At 34.8% G+C, this 21416-nt stretch overlaps 1 protein-coding gene across 2 annotated transcripts in view; it reads right to left on the bottom strand.

Moving 5' to 3' along the window:
* The window catches only part of Glra3 (glycine receptor alpha 3), a 165382-nt gene that overhangs the window by 22215 nt on the left and 121751 nt on the right, over positions 1-21416 (bottom strand). For both annotated transcript variants that reach the window (XM_087901195.1, XM_087901196.1), the window contains exons 6-7: positions 16022-16159; positions 12087-12301 (exon numbers count right to left, since the gene is read on the bottom strand). In XM_087901195.1, coding sequence (XP_087757321.1) covers positions 12087-12301; positions 16022-16159 — 353 coding nt within the window. The remainder of the gene's footprint in view (positions 1-12086; positions 12302-16021; positions 16160-21416) is intronic.

The raw sequence follows: 21416 nt of genomic DNA on the forward strand, positions 1-21416 counted from the left end.
GTATTGGAATAAAAACATATGTTGATTAAAGGTATCAAATTGAAGGCCTAGATCTAACTCCACATACCTAAGGACACCGGATTTAGAAGCTAAAAATTACATACTGGAGTTAAAACACCATCTTCAGCAAGTGGTGCTAGTCAAACTGGATGTCTAGTGAAGGAATGAAAAGAGACTCTATCACCCTGCATAAAACACAACCCCAGACGGATCAGAGACCTCAACATAAGACCAGGTACCCCAAATCTGACACATTATAATGCTTGAAGTTATGCTTAAATAAATAAATAAATATACATACATATATACATTCATAAAACAATGTTAACTTTTAAGTATTATATCTTTGTTATTTCTTTTTTACTTTGCAATTATTTTCTTCTACAAATAATTGAGTAAATCTTACTTGTTCTCTAGTTCAAAATTTTTCATAGGCACCCCTTAAGAATAGTAAAAAAATCCCTTATTTTCTCAGCTGCTAATCTGACTACATTTACTACGATAAGCATCTATGTGTATATATATTTATATATATGAATATGGTTCATATATATGGTACAAATTATGTCAGTTTCCTCACTATTGCACTATCTGAATGTAATTTGCTACACACTCAACACTATTAGCAATTAGACACTTAGAAGAACTGTTTTCTAATTCTAATGCCTTGATCCCATTTTATCAGTTATCCTAAGAATGACATTTTAATTTAATTTAATTTAAATATGCCCTTTTCTTCCAACCCAGGATCTATAAAAGGTGACTTGTTTCTCTTTAGTTTCAGGTCTCATTAGTGTGCACTCTGGAACATTTGCTCAATCTTTCCTTGGCCTTTGTGTTAGCAGTAGTTTCAATGAGTCAAGACTAGCTATTTTACAGAACGTTCTTCATAAATTCTCTTTGCTTTTGTTTGTCTGATAGAAGTGTCCAATTAAAGTATCACATCCATTCTTCACTGTGTATTTTAGCAGGGAGCACAAAGTGTTGTTCATTTGGCTATGGTGAGGTCTTCCAGGTTTCTACATTTTAAAGGTACTGATTTCCTCCTGAGTGTAATGTTCTGAAATTATGCTGATTCAGTTTTGTTGTAGAACATGTATTTGACATACATGAAATCTTGGATTTGATCTCCAGCTATAAGTTCCCAAAATTTATTCTGAATTTTTAAATTCCTTGATGATTTGATTTAATTTCATCATTACCTACATTTTTTAGTGATCACTCTATTATTATCTATAATTATTTGATCTTATGTATATTTATTATTTTCTAATTTATTATTGAGGCTGCTCCTGTGAGAAATCTTTTAGTTGTCGCACATTTTGTTCATTTTGAGGCTCACAATATCACTTTTAACAAGTCTCCATTATTGTTTTACCATTTACTTTTTTTAATGACAAAGGATGTGTTAAGTTTATTTTGCAATTTTTCTCTCTTCATCTTTAAGTCAACTCCCTTTTATAGAATTATTCTTTCTATCCTTTAAGATTTGTTTTCATTGTTTTTTAAAACTATGTGTATATATGTGTCTATGTGGATGTACAGGTGTCTGAGGAGACCACAGGCATTAGATAACCCTGACACTGGAATTACACTTGGCTGTGCACTGACTGAGGTATGCTAGGAATCAAACTCTGGTCTGCTGTAACAGCACAATCTACCCTGACCCACTGAGTCATCTCTACATTCTGCAAGAAATAATTTTTTAGTAAGAAGGGCCTTTTAGAAATGAAGGTCAGGGGGTCAATATACTGAGTATTGAACTTTGCTGCAAAATGTTTATCTCATGCTCACAACATACACTGCTTTGGTTGATCTGACTCATATTCCCCCATTTTTTTAAATTAACAAAGCTGGGAAATACACACACACACACACACACACACACACACACACAGAAAGAGAGAAAGAGAGAGAGAGAGAATGAATCTGCTATATCTATCTTTCTTTATCTATCATCTATCTATCTGTCTGTCTGTCTAATTTATCTGCTTGCCTATTTTCTATCTGTCTATAAATTCATTTATCCATCCATTTATCAAACATGAATACACACTAATATCTCTGGTTCTATTTCAACACCTTAGGGTTTGTTCTAACCTTTGCTATTTTCTATGTCACATCCTCCATTAAAAGTGTGGAATTTGGCTCAAATATATATGATTATTCATTATATATGTTAATTAATACTGTTGAAAAATACCTCCACCTGTGCCCTCTTATAACCAGCTCTCTCATGTCCCAAGCCTCATCTCTGTAGGTCACAGTGCTCCTTTAGCATTGTCTCTGGCAGTCTGGCTAGATAGTCAGATTCTGGCCTCCTAATGTCCCTCACACAGGATCCTACAGTTCTTGTATTCACCTTGTCAGAAGGCCTCTAACGGCATCATAATCCTCAGAACTGGAGTTACAGATGGCTTTGAGCTGCCATGTGGATGCTGAGTATTGAACCAGGTCCTCTGTCAGAGCAAGTGTTCTTAACCACTAAGCTAAACTCTCCAGTCTCACAGAGATTATTTTTGAGATTTTCTTAATAAGGCACATCTTACTACATTGCCTTCAAGTTAAAACTCCCTACTTATTCATCATGAATTTAAAAGCTTAAATCTATTTTAGGACAAATAAAACACTTTGCTATAAGGCTCTGGCTTACCTTTCTTACCCAAATCATCCATTTTGTTTTTACCACTTCCATCCAATATTTTTAAAATGCCCATGATTTTAACCAGGTTCTTTTTTTTTTGTATTATAGAAATAGAGATGACTAACGGAGCTTATGTTGAAGCAATTAAGTAAGGAATGCATATAAAAACTATGTAAGTAATAAGTTAACAAGAGAATTCTCATAAAGGAAATATGAAATGATGGAAGAATGACTGGGCAAAGGAGACTACGCTGGATAAGGCTCTCTCTGGGGATGTGTTAATCATTGGTGTTTGCCGCTTTCTTACTAGGTCCTAACTACCATTCCCTTCTTTGAATTTTTGGAAACTGAGAACAGCCAAAAAGTCTGTCCTTTCGTCCTGCCTTGGGAGCTTTTGACTTGCCTTTACCTTTGCCTGGAATATCTCCATTGAGTCATTCCTGTTTACTTTCAGACATCAGCAAGAGCTACTTTTTCAGGAAATCTTCTAAATGCTCATACGGAATAGTTCTTTCCACTGCCTTCCTTTGGCTTTTTCCAAGCAGGGCCAAAGCTCCTCATTGTAAAGGTGGCGTGGAGACCTAGGGAAATGTCTGCTGTATATCACAGAGCTACCGATCGCAATATTAAGATTTGAATATAATTAACCTGCCTCTGGAGAACATAAACACGGCTACTATCCTATTACCTTCCTTTTAGACCAATTAAATCATCACTACAAATTAAGAACAGCACTGTAAGTTGAAATTCATTTTTTGTCAAACCTTTCATCCTTAATTTTTCCCTAACAGTTAAAAGTCAAAGCTCTTCCATGTGTGTTTGCTTTGATCTTAAACTCAGACTATATCCTCTACCAGACACTGTGAGAAAGGACATGGGGTCCAGGTATTTTCTAGAGAGAAACAAATTGTCTTTTGATCAGGAGAATCAAAACTTAAAATCGTAGAAACATTTTATCCTTCAGAATACATTGAAGAGTCTCCCTGAATACATAAAATGTAGCAAGGGATTTGATCTACTTAGGATCAAGGAGATCACTGTCTACTGAATTTATATTAATATAGAGAGGTATTGTCATCTTGATAATGAATGTTTAGTATCAGTGGAATGCTCAACCATAAATGGGACATCTATATTACCAGTCCCCAAGGCTGAGGGATGATTTCAGATTGTAAGAGGAAAGGTCAGGGTGGGGGGCACAGTATGGAATAGTACAGACCCACTGCACTTATGAACTCTTAACAATGTGGTTGTCTGCACAAAATCAAGCCAGACATCATTCTGTTGAGAAGGGGGAATGATTCATGAACCTCTCCCCTAATTGTGGCACTGTGAATAGATGAGGGCATCTAGGGAAATGAGAGTCAGTTTTCATTAAATTGATAGTTGCTAGTAGGCTGACCACACTCCAGTGAATTGTCCCACGCCTGAGAGCATGGGGACGGCACAAACAGGTCTCAGTGGATTGTTGAAAAAATTGTCATGATTTAGGGTTTAAGACCTTGAAAAAGAGCAAGGAAGGATATACTGAGGGGCTAGAGAGAGGGAAGGGAATGGGGACTTGTGAAGAAAGGGACATGGGGAAATGATGTGATTATATCATAATCTCAAAAAATAAAAGAAAAATTGAAAAAAAGAAAAAAAATAGCATGAATTTGGATGTGATGGGGCATAGGGATAGATGTGGGAGGAGTTAAGGTAATGAGTGAGGGGTGAATTTGATCCAAGTACATTGTTTGAAATTCTCAAGGAACTAATAAAGGTATTTTAAAGTTTATAATATATGTTCTGTATACGTACATCCATATTTCAGAAATACTGTGCATTTCTTATATTGCTTAGAGTTATAATTAGAAAATATTGACAATTTGCATTACATGAACTTTATCATTCTTGATGAGTTTGTGTACCATAAACAGAACCAAGTCACCTTGATCTTGGAGAAAAGTCATATTTGGGGAGCTTGCCTAAGTACAAATTTCTTTATGTTTCAAACTTTAAAAAATAACATAATGGAAGTTGACTTGATGGGAATCCACCTATGATGCAATATTTAATATTGCAATAGAGAGAATCAACGTCTAGCTGCCTGGAAATAACATGTGCCATGTGCACTTCGTTGAAGTGTGGTCCTGGAAGTGTGCCGTCACTATAATTCTTTCTTGTGACACAGTGGTGGAGGAAATTCAGGGCACTTGTAGTTGTCACTTTGGGTGATTAATGGTACAAGCTTGAGGGGCAAGGGTCATTTTGGTTAAAATTCAGCAACTAGAACTACTCAAAGTCAGTTTCAACTTAAAACAAAACAAAAACTTGCCAAGCTTTCCAGGGACCTAGAGGGGGAAGCCCAGAGGGAGTGGCGCAGCATTACACTAGGGAAAGAGAGTCTGGGGAGTTGTTTTACTATGTTTCTTTCTGAAACAAATGTAAGAAGCCCTATTAGCTCAGAAGTTGTGATATTTTGAATACTTTAGGATGACAATATAAGTGAAGCTTTACTGAAGACCCAAACACACTGCCTTCTAGAAAAAAGCTAACAATTACGTTGGCTGAAGGGGGGCAGTGCCTGAAAAGGAGCTGAGTTTTCTGAATTCATACTGTCAGGTAAAGCATAGTAAATCAGTCCTAAAGCAGTGCAAAAACTAGAGTCACAGAGTTGCTGCCAGGGAGCACTGCTTAATCAAAGGAACACAATTGTCTAAAGACAGAGAATAAAGGCAGAAGGGCTCCATGCTATTTCACCCATGAAATGACTTTGTTTGAGCCATATAAGTTCAAAGAGGAAGGGTGAGGAAATAGAAGAGAAGAAGAGGAGGAGGAGAAAGGGTGCAGGAGAGAAAGAGGGAAAGAGAAAGAGACAAAGAGAGGAAAGGAGAGACAGAAGAAAAGAAAGAAGAGCATGTTTAGCATAGATCACTTTTCTATGGTGCTCCTCCCTCTTTCAGTGAATCATTTATTTATGTGTTTAGTCTTGAAATCGCTTCATTTGTTCTCTCTGATCATGAGTGATAGGTTGTATCTGTCATTGGACAGTAGTTCATAAGTGTGGTCTCCTTGTGCAAGATTCTGATAATACCACTCAAAAACATTTTGGGTTTTTTTTTGTCTGTCAAACACACTGGAGGAACTGTGTTGTAGATATGGAACCATATGCTGGGGTTGAGAGGCCAACCTAGACACAGGACTTTACAGTAATCTACTAAGATGGTCAAAAGCATTACCATGAGTTCATCAAATTCCTATGCAGAAGCTCACAGACACAATGTACTAATGGATTATGATATATTGGATGCAGCTTGCTAGTTATTATTACTCTGACTGGTGCTCATCCGTAATTTCTACATATAAAAATCTAAATGCATTTAAGAGCTGAAATTTAAGAATAGGACATTGATTAAAGCAGAACCCAGCCTAAGCCTGCATGTAGACATCTATCTATAAGGCAAATTTCCATGGGTCATTTAAGAGTGATTGCTTTGTCAATTCCTTTTCAATCTAAATTTGCTTTCCTTAAAAAAGAAATGTATATTACAGAACATTTCAGTATATGCCTTTGGGTAAGTTAATTTGTTCTTCCTCTCATGGCAATCCATCTTTCTAGATTTCCCCAGCTCCAGAAATGTCAAGTGAACCGTGATGGATAAGTTTGACTGTTGAATAAGCCATTGGCTCAGGCACTCAGGCAACTATGTTTCTCAAAACATGCTGGGAATTTGTCTGCTTGAGTGTTGTTTTGTTTTCTGGGATTTTTATCGCTGATCTGTAGGAATTTTACTTAATTGTTTTGCTTATTCATTATGATGTCAGATCCTGCTTAAAAAGTTTACATTTTTTAATGCTTATAAGAGAAATATTAACCTGAAATATATTTAATGTTATCTAATGTGAGAGATGAAAGGATTAAAAATAGAAAGAATAAACAGTGCTGTAAAGTCATAAGGGAGCACAAATGGACTTGGTATTGGAAACACTGGAGGAGAGCACTAGGCAGTAGCCAGTGATGACACGGAGATGTGTTTGGAGTTTGACATTCTGGGGTTTTTGCCATCGCCCTGGAGGGTGACTCTCAGGGTGTGCACCGATGCTGCATTCACTCTGATTAGATGCAGACTTATAGGAAAGTGCACGGTGCTTCTTGTTCAGTATTTGTCACGCGCATAAAGCTTTTCCCTTTGAGAGCTACGATGCAGTGGAGAAGAGTTTTGTCCCGAGTAGCATTATTTCTAGCGACGAGAGTCATCCTGTCAGGTACCTCAAGAAAATGCCACCAGCGAAAGATCAAAGGATTGTGACCAAAGGATCAGCTATTTCTGATCCCACTTTTAGTTATCAGAGCTTTACTTCATACCTCCTATAGGGCGTGACATACATTGTCTGGCAGCTACATGAAAACATAAAATAAAAGTAGATGTCACTGGAGATTTTCCTTAGAGGAGTTCATTAGACTTCCTGGCATGCATAAGCTATTAACTTTTGACCTGTTCGTTTGAAGTGGAATTAAGCATGTGACTTCCTGCTCCTGTTTTACATGTTGGAGGATTTGCACACTAGCTGCCTACTTATAATGATGATCTTTCAAGCTCATTCCTTATGCTCAGGTGTCTAAGACTGTTATTTATGACTTCAAAGTAGACTCTTTGAGACCAAGGAGAGACAGAGGAAAAGAAAGAAGAGCATGTTTAGCATAGATCACTTTTCTATGGTGCTCCTCCCTCTTTCAGTGAATCATTTATTTATGTGTTTAGTCTTGAAATCGCCTACAAGAGCTCTTCAAGTACCTAGTTTTGAGTCAAAGTCTTTCAATAAAGGTACAGTTGTCTCTTTTTATCCTTTAGGAAGTTGATAAATATGGTTTGTGGTCTTTGTATGTGTATGTATGCATCTATATAATGTGTATATATGTGTATATATTGTATGCATATATTTATATGTACACACACTCACACACACATATGTTTTCAGTACAGTGTAGAGTAAAGGAAATTTTTAGATAAAAAGTAGTCTCGAAATTGCATATGCAGTTTTTACTGTTTAAACTTGGATTTATCATGCATCCTTATATAGTGCTGTTATGAAAATACAAACTTTGGAACTTCTCTTAAACTTAGAAAATTTATACAAATGTGTATATACATATGCATATATGCATGTAATAGCAATCACTGAAAAAAAGTGGAGAGCATAGGCATATGGAAGGAAAGATTAGGGGAAAATGCTGTAATTATTATCTCAAAAATAAATAAATTGAAAAAATATACAGCAGCTCTGTCTTTATGTCAAGTAGAGAGAAAATGTTTATTAAACTGTGAATTTCATTTTTAAGACTCAGTAAACCTAGTAAACGTTTCAAGATGAAAGGACAACTGGAAATGACAATCATTTCATCCTTATAGGACCCATCCATGCTTGCAAATCATATTCAATAGGTGTTTCTATATTAGCATTAAAACATTTTAGCTTAACATAAAGTGTATTTAATTATAGTGCCTTGAATAAATGATCCTTCCATTTTCTGTTCAGTTTTCTTTTTTCTCTTTTCAAAAATTAACATGTATGGAATATTGTGTATATTATTAAAATAAAAAGGAAAGTAATGTATCAAATATTTTGTTTGCAAATGATCTATCATAAAATGAGAAGTCAGTTAGGATATTATGTTAGAATAATAAAGCCAAAAAGGACCCACATGTGTCATATTTTTTAAAGACTCAATTGAAGTACTATCAGTTAGCTATATGTTGCATTTAAATAATAAGGACAAAACCTGCTGTCTGGAATAGCTTTCCACTGTTATAATAATAAGAAAGTCTGATTACCATATGCTCCCCTCAGCCTGTCTATATTGCCACAGACATTTAACTTACTATTTAAATCCACTGAGTATTCTTAGACCATTAAGAGTGTTTATTAATTAATTTTCAGAAACTAAAAGTAAATATACCTCCTTTTATCTTTTATCCCTTTAACTTAAATGACCCTCAAATCATCTGCATGCCAGCATAATCAAAGTATTAAGAAAACATAGTGCTTCACTTTCAGTTTGTATTAGCTATAGTTACTTCTGTCATTGGAAATAAAACGATCTTTACATTTTCCAAGGACTACTGTTTTCCTCACACTGTAAAGCAGATAACCGCAAGCTTTAAATTATTTTTCATTAGTTTTGTGGTACTCTGGGGTAAGACAGAGAGAAGCAGAAGTAAAGTTTAACGCAATTGAATTTTCATCCTGTATCAGACAGATGAAAATGGCACACTCATTTGCTTTTTAAAACCAAGCATTGAGTAAATTATTCAAAAGCTAATGTTGTTTAAATGTGCGTGTGGTACTTAGTAGACACACATATATAATGTTGGGTTCTGAGGATGAAAATGTGTAAAAGATTCTTCATCCTTTCATAATGCTTCTTCTGACGAGTGTCACAAGCAAAAAGAAAAAGACAGACAGACAGACAGACACACACACACACACACACACACACAGAGAGAGAGAGAGAGAGAGAGACAGAGACAGAGAGAGAAAGGGAGAAATGGTAATGGTACTGAAATATTTTAAGGAACTGTCTCTCAACCTTTAAGTATCCTTTAGTCTTGAATTTGCAATCTATGTGGACCAGAGGCTTCTGGACCTCTGTGATAAATTTAATTAATCAGTTATTATTTCAAGTGTTCTTTGTCCTTTTATGTGTAGCTGCTTTTTATAAATAAGATAGCTGGCACGGTAGAGATGTATGGGAGGAATCCACATAGAAAATCTCCCTGAGAATTTTCATTCCTCTGTATCTCCATCCCTTCTCATTTTTCATGTCCTTTCCCTTGGAATTTCATTTTTGGAATTCCAAATTTGAAATTTCATATTTAAAAGTGTTTCCATATTTGAAAACTGATAACACAATGATGGGATTTGGATTTGAAAATATTTGGGTAAATAAGTTTTGCCTTTTAGCAAATGGACCTATTTTATATTCAACTGGAGATGGATCCAGGGAAATTAAGAAAGAAGAATGAAGTCTTCGAATAGCTTGACTAAATCTTTAGCTGGAGGAAGAAGACCAATCATAGACTCATTTTGCTTTTTCCTATTTCTGTAGTTTTCTCTTAGAAATCAGAGGCCCAGATTTCCTATACAGAATCTCTGGATCTTTTAGACTTTGGAATTTCTACATATCAGTCTAATGAATGCTGCAAAGTGAAAAATGAACCGTAAGCCGCTCTCTCCACCATCATCCTGTGCTGGAAGCAGCTGGTCTGTCACACATCTGTAGACCGCCCTGGACTTCTGCCTTTCTTTGACCCTGCAATGTGCATTCATAAGCACACCTCATTTCATCTCCAAAATTGTCAAACAATTCTACTTTCCAGATCTGTTTACTATCCTTTCATCTGCTACTGCAGACCACAATTAACAGTGGTCTTTTCTAAGCGGCTCTGGGTTCTTTCCACTTAGAGTTTGACTTCTTTCTCCTGCTCATACAGAGTGATCACTCACCTTAAAATTTCTTCAGTACTCACCTTATAATTTCTTCAGGTTGCCCTACTGTTGTTGATATACCTAGCTATTATGAAGAATTATGATATTATGCAGGACTTTATCCCTTAATCATTAACATTTTTCTTTTGCTCATTTACAATGATCCCATGGTGCAAAGAAGCACTCATAAAGGAGCACTATCTTGAACCTTTGCTGTCAATAGAATGCACATGACACCTCCTTTGACCAACTGATGTATGTACTGCCAAAGTGAAAAATAGTTCCGAATTCTAATGAATGGATCACATGTGTCTTCTTGGTTTGGGGTATGATGTGTTTAACTTAGTGTGGCATTACAAAGGCCAATCCAATCGATCTTATCAGAGAGGAATCTCAAGGAACTGCCTAAATATATTCTAAGATTTTTTTCATCTGAGCCTTGATGTATTTCCAAGCTTCTTTTATCCTATTGGAGATGTACTAGCATAGAGCCTATGTTAAATACTAAGAAATTATCATACGTTAATGATGTATTTTTTCATTCTGCTATTAATTAATCTGCTGCTATTATAAGTCCTAAATTAAATTTGTTTCCAATACAATACTTATTATTTTTCTTAAAATGATGAACTTCAACATAATAAAGTAATATTAGTTTATCATGAAATTTGATGTTGTACCTGCAACCAGAAGTAAATTAAAAATGTATAATATAAACACAGTCCCTTTAGTGTTTTCCATGAATGAATTCTGGTTCAATTAATTTAGTTAAAATGTGTTGGAAACTTTAGAAAAATTCTTTAGATCAGCAGGTCTTAACTTTTGGGTAGTAACTCTTTTGGGAGTCTCAATATTCTGCATATCAGATATTTATATTATGTTCCACAACAATAGCAAAATTACAGTTATGAAGTAGCAGCAAAATATCTTTATGTTTGTGGGTCACCACAACATGAGGAACCATACGAAAGGGTTGCAGCTTTATGAAGGTTAAAAACCACTACTATAGTTAATAGATGCCTCTTAGAAATCAACTTATAAGAAGAAACTTTTCTATTTCTATCTGGTTTCATTGATAAAAAGAACCTCATACTTACCTTTTATTTTATCTTATTGAGAGCAGTATTCAAACCTTTATAAACCTTACAAAGCAAATGGTTTACTTCTGGGTGATTCAAATGCACTCAAATTATAGACTTGGATAAGCACTCTTTCCTATTGACCTACAACTGCCTAGGAGTAAGAAGGAAGGGCCACAAGGTAATGGGAACCAGGATCTAGAACTAGGAAATCGATACAGTTCTTGATGGAGAGTAATCACTATAATGTTTTTCTGGAAGCAATTTGATAATACATTACCCACATATACAGGTATCAGTGACTCAGCTTATGTTCTAAATATATATATATATATATGTTAAAAATAATATGAAAACATTACCTATGTGTATAAATGTGCACATATCTATGCATTGTGCCAGCATTAAAATTACTATGTATACCGATTTAACTAATTTTTCATTATATTTTAAGTGTTTAAAAATTCAGAGAATAAAATATTCCATGATGTATATGATGAGTGTCAGCATTTCAATAATAGGAGAGCGTTATACACTATGTGCGCAGCAGATATCAGTGATTTATCAAATATTTTCCTTCAATAGCTTAACTTTACAACACTTAGTGCTTTAAAAATCAATAATTAATATATTGAACTAGTTTTTGAGAAATCCGACAACATTTTTGTTGTTGTTGTTTGTTTTGGTTTTTGGTTTTTCCGAGACAGGGCTTCGCTGTAGCTATTGAGCCTGTCCTGAAACTAGCTCTTGTAGACCAGGTTGTCCTCAAACTCACAGAGATCTGCCAGACTATGTCTCCCGAGTGCTGGGAGTAATGGCGTGTGCCACCACAGCCTGGCTGAAAACAGCATTTTTATGTACACATTACATGCATGTGCCCTCAGGACACTTACCTTTGGTAGGGAAGCCCGGGATCCAGAACTCTGTGTGGTCATAGTAAGAACAGTGGTAATGCCCAAAGCTACTCTTGCTGGGGCTGCATCCATGTTAATCCAGAATGAGACCCAAGACAGAATAACAATCAGAAGGCTGGGAATGTACATCTGGATCAAGTAGTAGCCCATTTGCCGCTCAAGATGGAATCTCACTTCTATGCATGTAAACTTTCCTAGTTGTTCATAAAATAAATGTAACAATTAAAGTCAGGCTTTATTATGCCATCAAACATGACTTAATTTTCATAATAATTTTACTGTAAGAATTTCCACCAAAATGAAGAGACACATTCAAACTGTGTTTTGTCTTTTAGTTTAGGTTTTTTTTTTCTGTTTTCATCTGAAAGCAATGTGACAAGAGAGTGAACTCTTCCAGGAAATAGTATGCAATCCTATTTTCATGTTCAAATAGCTTTTTATGCTTGGTAAAATACTCAAAGATCTGTTTTTCCAGTTTCTGACACTTGTTCTGAGGTGTATAGAACAATGCGTGTTTATTATGTAAACGTTATCTATATTTTGAGTTTCTGGAACGTTCATATGCTTATTTAGTCAGCTGCTATTTGTTTCAGAGATCTTTACACTTTAAGTGCTAAGAGATAAATGCAAATGAAGATGAGTGGATTAAAAATAATACAAAAAACTAAATATATATTATGTTGCATTAATAACTTTTGAGAAAAATTTAGAACACACTGGAAACTAGCTACATTTACTGTATAATGTATGCCCTATGTCTCTGCTATATACCTCTTTCTGCAAAGAAATGTTACGAATATTTGACTCAGCATCATATGAATTTGTCTACTTATTCACTGGTTCCACTTCTACTCATTTATTGCTACTGCTTTGTTATTATTTCTTCAAATAAATGGCTTTTAAGTGATTGGATTCTTGGTTTTCTTGTCAGTTATTTTGAGCAGGATGATGTTAGAAAGCTCCTCTGTTCTGTAAGAATCCTTCTCTGACGTGACCACTGGGGGAAGATATAAGGGCATGACTAGGAGAACTTATAGTGTGTGTTGAGGAGAGTCTCCCTTGCAGAGCTCCTATTAATGTGGTGGGCACATTAGTAATGGTGGAAATGAGGCAAGGGTATAGCCTTTGGGGGAGAAAGGAAGTGATGTCAGAACTTAAAATCCTCATTAGTAGTTTTCAAGTTCTGGGGACAATGGGGTACACTTTTTAATGTACACCAATCAGAATCATGTGCAAACCATACATGATTCTTCAGTCAAGTTATCAATGAACGATTAAAGATTACTGTAATATCTGAAAATATTTTGATTTTTAAAGCACTATTAACCATAAAATTTTAATTTTCACTTTAAAGAATATAAATACTAATTGAAGTGTTTCTATTATATCAATATTAATCCATTAAGTAATCTCATGACAAAAATAGAACTTATTACTTATCATTTGTGAAAGTTCTATAGGGTTCATGTGGCTCCCGTGAAAAACACAAGCTTTCAGTGTGGATTTATTTTACAAGCACTTTATAAATATTCTAGGCTGAAAAATGAAGTCTTATATATGCAAATATTCTGACTGTACATAGATGTACATATAAATGTAGTCATGTAAATACTATTTCTGTGTTTGTGTGCACATGCATAATTTATGTGGTTAAGAAGGGAAAAAATTAAAGTTTTACCAAAGTGAAGCGTGGAAACGATCACTTACACATAACAAGATGGACGTGCTAAGCAATAGCAGGGGATAAAAGGTAGCTGTTAGAGGAATTCACATAGGATAGAACACAGAACCCTGAAGTAGCTAAACTTGTAGATTTGAGCAATTTAGGCTTTGTTGTTGTGATTGTTGTTGCTTTTGGTTTTGTTTTGCTATAATCTCATTATGTAGATGTGACTACTGACTGGTCTGGAACTTGTTATTTAAACCAGGCTGGCCTCAAACTCATGATGATCATCTTGCCTTTGCCTACCAAGTGCTGGGGTTAATAGCATGTACAATCACCCCCTGCCAAACTATGCAATTCATCTATCTTGAAATAATTAAAACTTCAATAGTTTTATTTCCTTGTAAAACTGGACATTTATAACTGAGGATGTTTTTCATATTTTTTTCTTTTATTTTCAGACTGACTTATGCAGTATATGAACCTACATTAGAAAACAATTAAGATAAGAATTTTGCATGTTGGGGGAATAATAAAGGGAAGTCTAAAGTGTGATACCAATTAGTGACATATGTGAATGAAGACATTACCAGATGATTTTATTTAATTGTGAACAGTGATACTTTGGACACACTTTCATCTCCTATATTATACAAATATTAGATACCCATGTCTTCTAAAAAAGTTCTACCCAACTAATTGCTTGAAGTAAACACTCATAAATGTAAGCTGAAATATAAAAGTATACTAATGTCCTTTCAGCTAAGGTGAGTCTCGTGACCCTCTATGGTCAAAATTCTCTCTGAGATGATGTCTACAGGGTTGTCTGTTGTTCTGTATTGAATGGGTCTTCCCAAAATTCACATCCTCGGAGAACCTGTGAATTTATTTACCAACAATTGACTTGAAGATATAATCAAGCTAAAATCAATTCTTTATTAATGGGACCCTACTCTAATATCATTGATGCCCTTAGAGGATGAGGGATATTTGGCCACAGAGACACAGATGTATGCAGAGGTCAGCATGTGACTATGGAGAAAGAAACTAAAGTGATGTATTTGAGTCAATAAATACCAAGAGTTGTCAGAAATAGGAAACTAAGAAAAGACTGGGAAAGGAACCTTTGTAGAAGCCTCCAGAGTAAACATAGTTTTGCTATTACTTGATTTATTTTTTGTATTTAACTTCTAGAGCTATAAGACAATAAACTTCTGCTGCTTTAATTTACTAGATTTATGGTAGTCTGTGAGCATAGTCCTAGATAACTAGGGTACTGCTGTATACCACATCTAGAGTTCTTTTTTAATATATTATAAAAGAAGTTATAAGTTTCTCTGTCCTTAGAGAAATAAATGGGTAGAGGCATTGCCATTGACTTGCCTGCTATTTTCTTTTATGCTTAGATGTTAATCTTGAACTTGTTCATAAGTCATCCGTGAGTTCAAAAGAGTCATTGAAAATTAGATATTGTGAGTCAATTAAGGAGATAAGGGAGACTGAGGAAAACAGAGCTTACAATTATGGAAAATGTTGAGGTCACAATGAATCATACTTTACCATAATGACATGCTAATAGATACAGCTGATGTTAGATTAATAGCAAAAAAACATATATGTATCTCATTGGGGTGAAGTTTGACTTGTGGGTAGTTTAATGGCATTTGTAGTTGGGATAGGTTTATGGGAATAGCCCACAACATTTAAGAGAAGAGCATAGATTTTATAAGGGTACAAATACCACATTGAGCTTCTTAATCCTTGGTGTTAATTGTTAAAAATGATATCTACTCAAGACACAAGGTTCCTATATCAGTCTAAAAAGTAACTGAAAACATGAATTTATAACAATATTAAAATAAATAGAAAAATACGTTTTAGAATGCATGAAAGTATGGCAAATGATGTCATTATTTAAAGCAAGTCATTTTGTTAACATATGCAGTGTTTACTTCCAAAACCGTTTAATATTTTTCTATATAAATAAAGAAATATGTTTCTAAGCATCACATTACCCACAAATGTGTTGTTCCATAAAGAATTTTCAAGTGTAACTAAGCACTAAGCATTTCTTTCATTTCATACAAATCAGACAAGAATCAGTGAGTGAAGGCATCCATAAATTTTGAAATTGCCCATTTTATACTCTATGAGCTAAGACTGTTAAAATTAACACGACATTATAATTTTAATAATCTGTGTATTGTAAAATCAGAAATCACAATCATAGAGAACAATACTCAGTTCCTACCTGTATTGTAGTGTTTAGTGCAGTATCGCAAATCTTTTTCTTCTTTCAACAGGAATTGAGGCAAAGTGAGTCCTTCAGCCACTTGTACTGGTGCCTCATCTTGCCATTCAAAAATGAGATCATTCATTGTGTACCCAACTAGAGAAAAATGTTATAGAAATGTTTATATCAAAGGAAGATATTAAAATAGAAGCAATAAGAACTTTCCTGTAGAGTCATCACATGGAATGAGAAGATCATTTAGACCTAGAGTCTACCAACTGAAAAGTGCATTTCTTGATTTCATTTAACAAAAATCTTTCATTAGTAAAGTAAGAGAATGAGGTAGGCTTGGAAGAACACAACATGGAAGGTAGTAGTTATTCTTTCATGGCAATGGAAAGCTCTTGGCTTAATTCAGCATTTTTTGACATTATTCCACTACCTTAATTTCCGGTACTACTAAATAAAGCCAAATAGTCCCTGGTTAGAAAATGAATTAAAGATTAAATATCTCTGCGGAAAGTATTAATGCCTGATACCTTACTTGCTTTAATCATCTCAGCTTATATAATCTGCTTCTGGGTCCCCAGTCCCAAGAAGGACAAAATGACCTGAAAATGCAAGCTTGTTCTAGTTGATAAAAAATATGCATGGAGTAGTTTGGCATGGTGGTTATGAGTTCAGCGTAGACTCACAAATGAGTTTTTCAATAAGTCATAAGTGTTTATTAAGTTAAAGTATCAGATTTCTCTTTGGAGGGGTTTAATATAATCAGAATTTCCCCACTGAATGAAAAATTATGGAAATCTATGCTTCAGAACTATTGTGGTGGAGGAGTCTAAGTGAATGTGAACAAGACTATTATTGTTGGGACCAGATAATCCCACAGCCTTAGAAAGAGAAAGGAAACATGATATGACCCCTGAATTAAGTCAATTGGTTAAATTAGTAAATTATTTCTTTCTATGGAACTGTACAGAGGAGTTTGTAGCAAATTTTCATGCAGTGATTTGGCACAGCTTTTGTGGATGTGTTAAACAATGGATAAGAGAGGAGTTCATCATTAACCCCTCTCTTTCAGGATCTTCCAGACAGAATGGAATCTGGTCCAATTGTAGAGGCAACTGGACATGCTTAGTAGAGGAGTATGGATAGAGGAGACTGTAGTGACAACAATGTCTGTGACCAAATACCCTTAGATGGTAGAGGATTTAGCTAACAAGTTGTCACCGGCACCATCAGTGTTCCATGTTTCGGTTCATTATGGAGAAAGAAATATTTGATAGTGTCTGCAAGGCCATCCAGATTGAAAGCCACCATGTCTGAGTTTTGCTTCAAAAATAGATAAGTAACTGCAAGATTATTCTCTAGACCAGTGGTTTTCAATCTTCCAAATTCTACAACCCTTTATTATGGTTCCTCATGTTGTAATGACCTCAACCATAAAATTATCTTCATTGCGACTTTGTAACTATAATTTTGCAACTGTTATGAATCAAGCTGTTATGAATTATAATGCATATATGAAATGCAGGGTATCTGATATACAACCTCAGAAGTTTCACAACCCAAAGGTTGAGAACCACTGCTCTAGACCTAATGATTGGTTTGTTTATCCTAGATTATCTGTCAGTGAAACATGAAATTAATAATGATTGACAGAATAATTTACTCTTATTCATAAATCCTTTAATATGTGCATTATAGATCACACTCTGGTTAAAGACAGCACAGATGCATATTTCTAAATGATCTAAAAACAGAGCAATAATTTTATCTGCGGCCAGATGAGACATGTGTCTTACAATCCATGAAAAGAATCACAGAAAACAAAATATTTGAGTTTATTGTGCCAGTTTAAACAGATGAATGAAAGTATAAGAAAAACCTCTTTCAGTTTTGACATAGTAAAGGCTTTGTAAAATCTTCTGGAAACAGAACCCAGCAGTTTGAAATTCCAGTGTAGCCCAGCTCAAATTTTTCTCTCATCTAGTTTATATGAGCACATATAACTTGTCATTGTGGTGAAGAACTATTCACATTAAGTGGTCGATGAATGGACATTTCACAACCCTACTATTGTATTTATAACTCACAGGAGGTTTAAGCTTGAAAGTGAAAGGTAAATAATGAGGTGACCACAAGTTTAATGAGCATTTCCTTTATTCTGAGTAACTCAGTGGGCAGTAAAGGAAACTTAACGGCATTATTGCCTCAGTACACCTTCAAATAAACTTTAATAATAAATTCTCTTTCACAGAGTTCAGTGTTTTACTATCCTATTCTTTTGACTCACACATATTTATAGAAGCTTAAGAATATTAAGGAAAACAGTGGGTAATGAAAACAAGCTGATACATTTATTTGCCTTCTATTGCATAATAATATCACAGTGAAAAAATAATTTACATATGGAACAAAAGTATTAACCCCAACTTGACCAATAATTTCATTTGATGATTATGGTGCAATCTGCAAATGGATATCTCAATTCTTGCTTTTCAACAATATTTATTGAGTATCAACTCTGGGTAGTTCATTCTGCTTCATTTGAGTTTAAACTTATAAATAGCTAATGGCCCCAAATGAAGAATACAAAAGAAAAAGAACAAAAAAAAGGAAAAACAAATTTATTTGAAATAAACTGAAAATATCTATGGTTTATAGTAGACACTAGTAATAGCATTTTTCATTTAGATCTAGTCCATGAAAAGAAGCATTTGAAATGGACAAATCAATACATGTTTAATTTGGGTTAAATTCTGAGTTGAAAAGCTGACTTTTTAAAGAGCCCATAAGTAAAATTAGGAGTTAGTATCTTTTGAGAAATGACTTCACAAAATAGTGCTTTATAAACATGACACTTGCCAGATCCTGTCATAAAATTCACAAGGCCCAAAACACTTTCATGGTCATAATGACATATTATTTGTAGTCTTAATTGTTCTAATGTTTTCCCCCAAGTTGAAATAGTGGTGTGTAATGCTTTAACCAAATGCAGGCAGTAGCACCAGGTTCCGCTGGAAGTGTCTGTGTTTCTAAGTGCTATATCCCTTGGTAAAGAATGTCATTTTAATTTAACTATGCCCGTGTTTGATGAAGTAGTAAATATTTTGTGGTATTTACAAAAGTGTCTTTGATCTTTGGATTTGTAGCCAGTACTAATCTACTACAGTCTTATCCTTATGTAAATATCTGTGTAATCTGTGTGGCAAAGTGGCAAGCCTGTATACATACAACATTTAACTGCATACTGTAATATAAGGTTTCTTTCAAGGAACAGCACTAGCTGATTGAGAGACAAACTGAGCTAGGTTTTTTCTTATTGTGTGTAGATGTGCATTATTTTTACTTGAAAAGTGAAATGCTCTACTAATAATATTTCCTAGGTACTTGACAGTCTACTTTTTAAAATACGCACGATATGGATAAACCATGAGAAGGAAATTGGTAAGAGTTTCTGTGAATAACAGATTCTGAAATTTCAAGCCAAAATTAGATGTGTGGAGAAATTATTTTCTGCAAAGCTGCTTGAACAATCAAGAGCCTGAATTAGCTATCCCAGGGACTAGTGTAAAATCAAAACTATTGTTCTACTAAAAGAACACAGAAAAAATAAATAAAACTCTGAAAAAACATTCTGTTATACTCATAGACCAGTGTCTTGCTCTAGCATTATCAGAGAAGTTTTCTTCTGGGGCAGATGTCAATAAATGGGGAAAAAAGTTCAAAGCTGTTGGAGGAGGCTGCTTGTTCTTCCTGGCCACCTAGCTTAGACCAAAATAATCACACGGAAACCATATTATTTAAATTACTGCTTGGCCCACTAGCTCTAGATTTTTATTGGCAAACTCTTACATATTAATTTTACCCATCTCCATTAATCTGTGCATCACCATGTGGCAGTGGTTTACAGGCAATGATTTAGTATGTCTGACTCTGGCAGCAGCTCCATGGCTTCTCCCTGACTCCACCTTTCTTTCTCCCAGCATTCAGTTAAGTTTTTCCCCACCTACCTAAATTCTGCCCTGCTATAGGTCCAAAGCAGTTTCTTTATTCATTAATGGTAAGCATTAAAAGAAGACTTTTCAATCTTTTAGGATTTCTTTTATTTTTTCCTTTTCAGAGTGAAGAAGATGCTTTTTTTCAATTAAAAAATATTTTATATAGCAGGATAAATAGACAGTGACCACAAGTTCAAATTTAGTAAAAAAAAAGTTGCAACTTTGAATCTAAATGATAGTGATTTAATTTTAACTTTGGAAATAATTTAAAATAGGATTAGAGCTACTTTATTTACCCACCATTATGAAGCATTTTAGTTAATAATATTAAATGAGAACAATATAGTAATGTTTCCTTTGTCCTTCTTTTGCTTTTAAAATGTAATCTACATTTGGATGATACGGTCTTCTCCTAAGAAGAAAAGGATTCAGTCCTCCAGGAGATGTAGAGGGCAATAAGCTTCTTGGTTACATGTGTTGTGGCTGGTCTTTTCTCATCTTGCTACAGGATATATGATCTTCCTCCTATGACTGGGACCTCAATTCCAATAACATCTGAGATGGGTAAAATTCACGGTCATTTCTATTGGCAATATTGTGCTTTGTTGTTCTCATTTGTTACCATAACAACAGAAAGACCATTTCAGCCAGAATCTCTAGGGAGCCCTTACTGAATTAACCTTCAGTCATTGTTCTAGGATAATTTTTACCAATTCCAAATAACAGGATATGGAAGCTCTTTATTTTAAACCCCTTGGTGGATGAGTTAAGAATTGAAATTACTAGCTTGGAGTTTATGGGACTCTATGGGACCATCTAGAGTCTAGACTATTTCCAAGGAACACAATAGAAATAAATCAAAACTAAAGTTTTTAAAAAGTGTTGGTTAGCTTGTCTCTCTGTTTAATCTGTTTTCCCACTCAAAAAAATAATCTACCTATATATTTTCCATCTATTTACTTATCCAACTCAACATGACACATCAACATAGGTAATTTATATGGCTGCCTGTGCTGACTCAGGTCACCTTGCAGGGAGATCTCAGAATCACTCTTAGGAAAACTGAAGAGAAAACTTACACAAGCACTTTCACTTCATCAAACTTCCCTCTGACTCCACTGACCATCATACTGCTTCGGGAGGTCTCTAGACAATCCCAGAAGACATCTTTCCATATTATTCACTTCTGAAAACTTCTCAGTAGTGTGGGAGAATTGTCTGTATTCTGTCAATCATATTTTAATAAAACGCTGATTGGCCAGGCAGGAAGTATAGGCGGGTCAACCAGACAGGAAGTAGAGGCAGGGCAATGAGAATAGAATAAGGCTACGGAGGAGGAAGGTCCCTCCACCACTCCTGTGCAGACCACCGAAGAGGCAACATGTAAGCTGTCACACTGAGAAAGGTAC

Source organism: Myodes glareolus, chromosome 23 (genome assembly GCF_982192425.1).
Source record: "Myodes glareolus chromosome 23, mMyoGla1.1, whole genome shotgun sequence".
In the NCBI taxonomy this organism is placed as follows: domain Eukaryota; kingdom Metazoa; phylum Chordata; class Mammalia; order Rodentia; family Cricetidae; genus Myodes; species Myodes glareolus.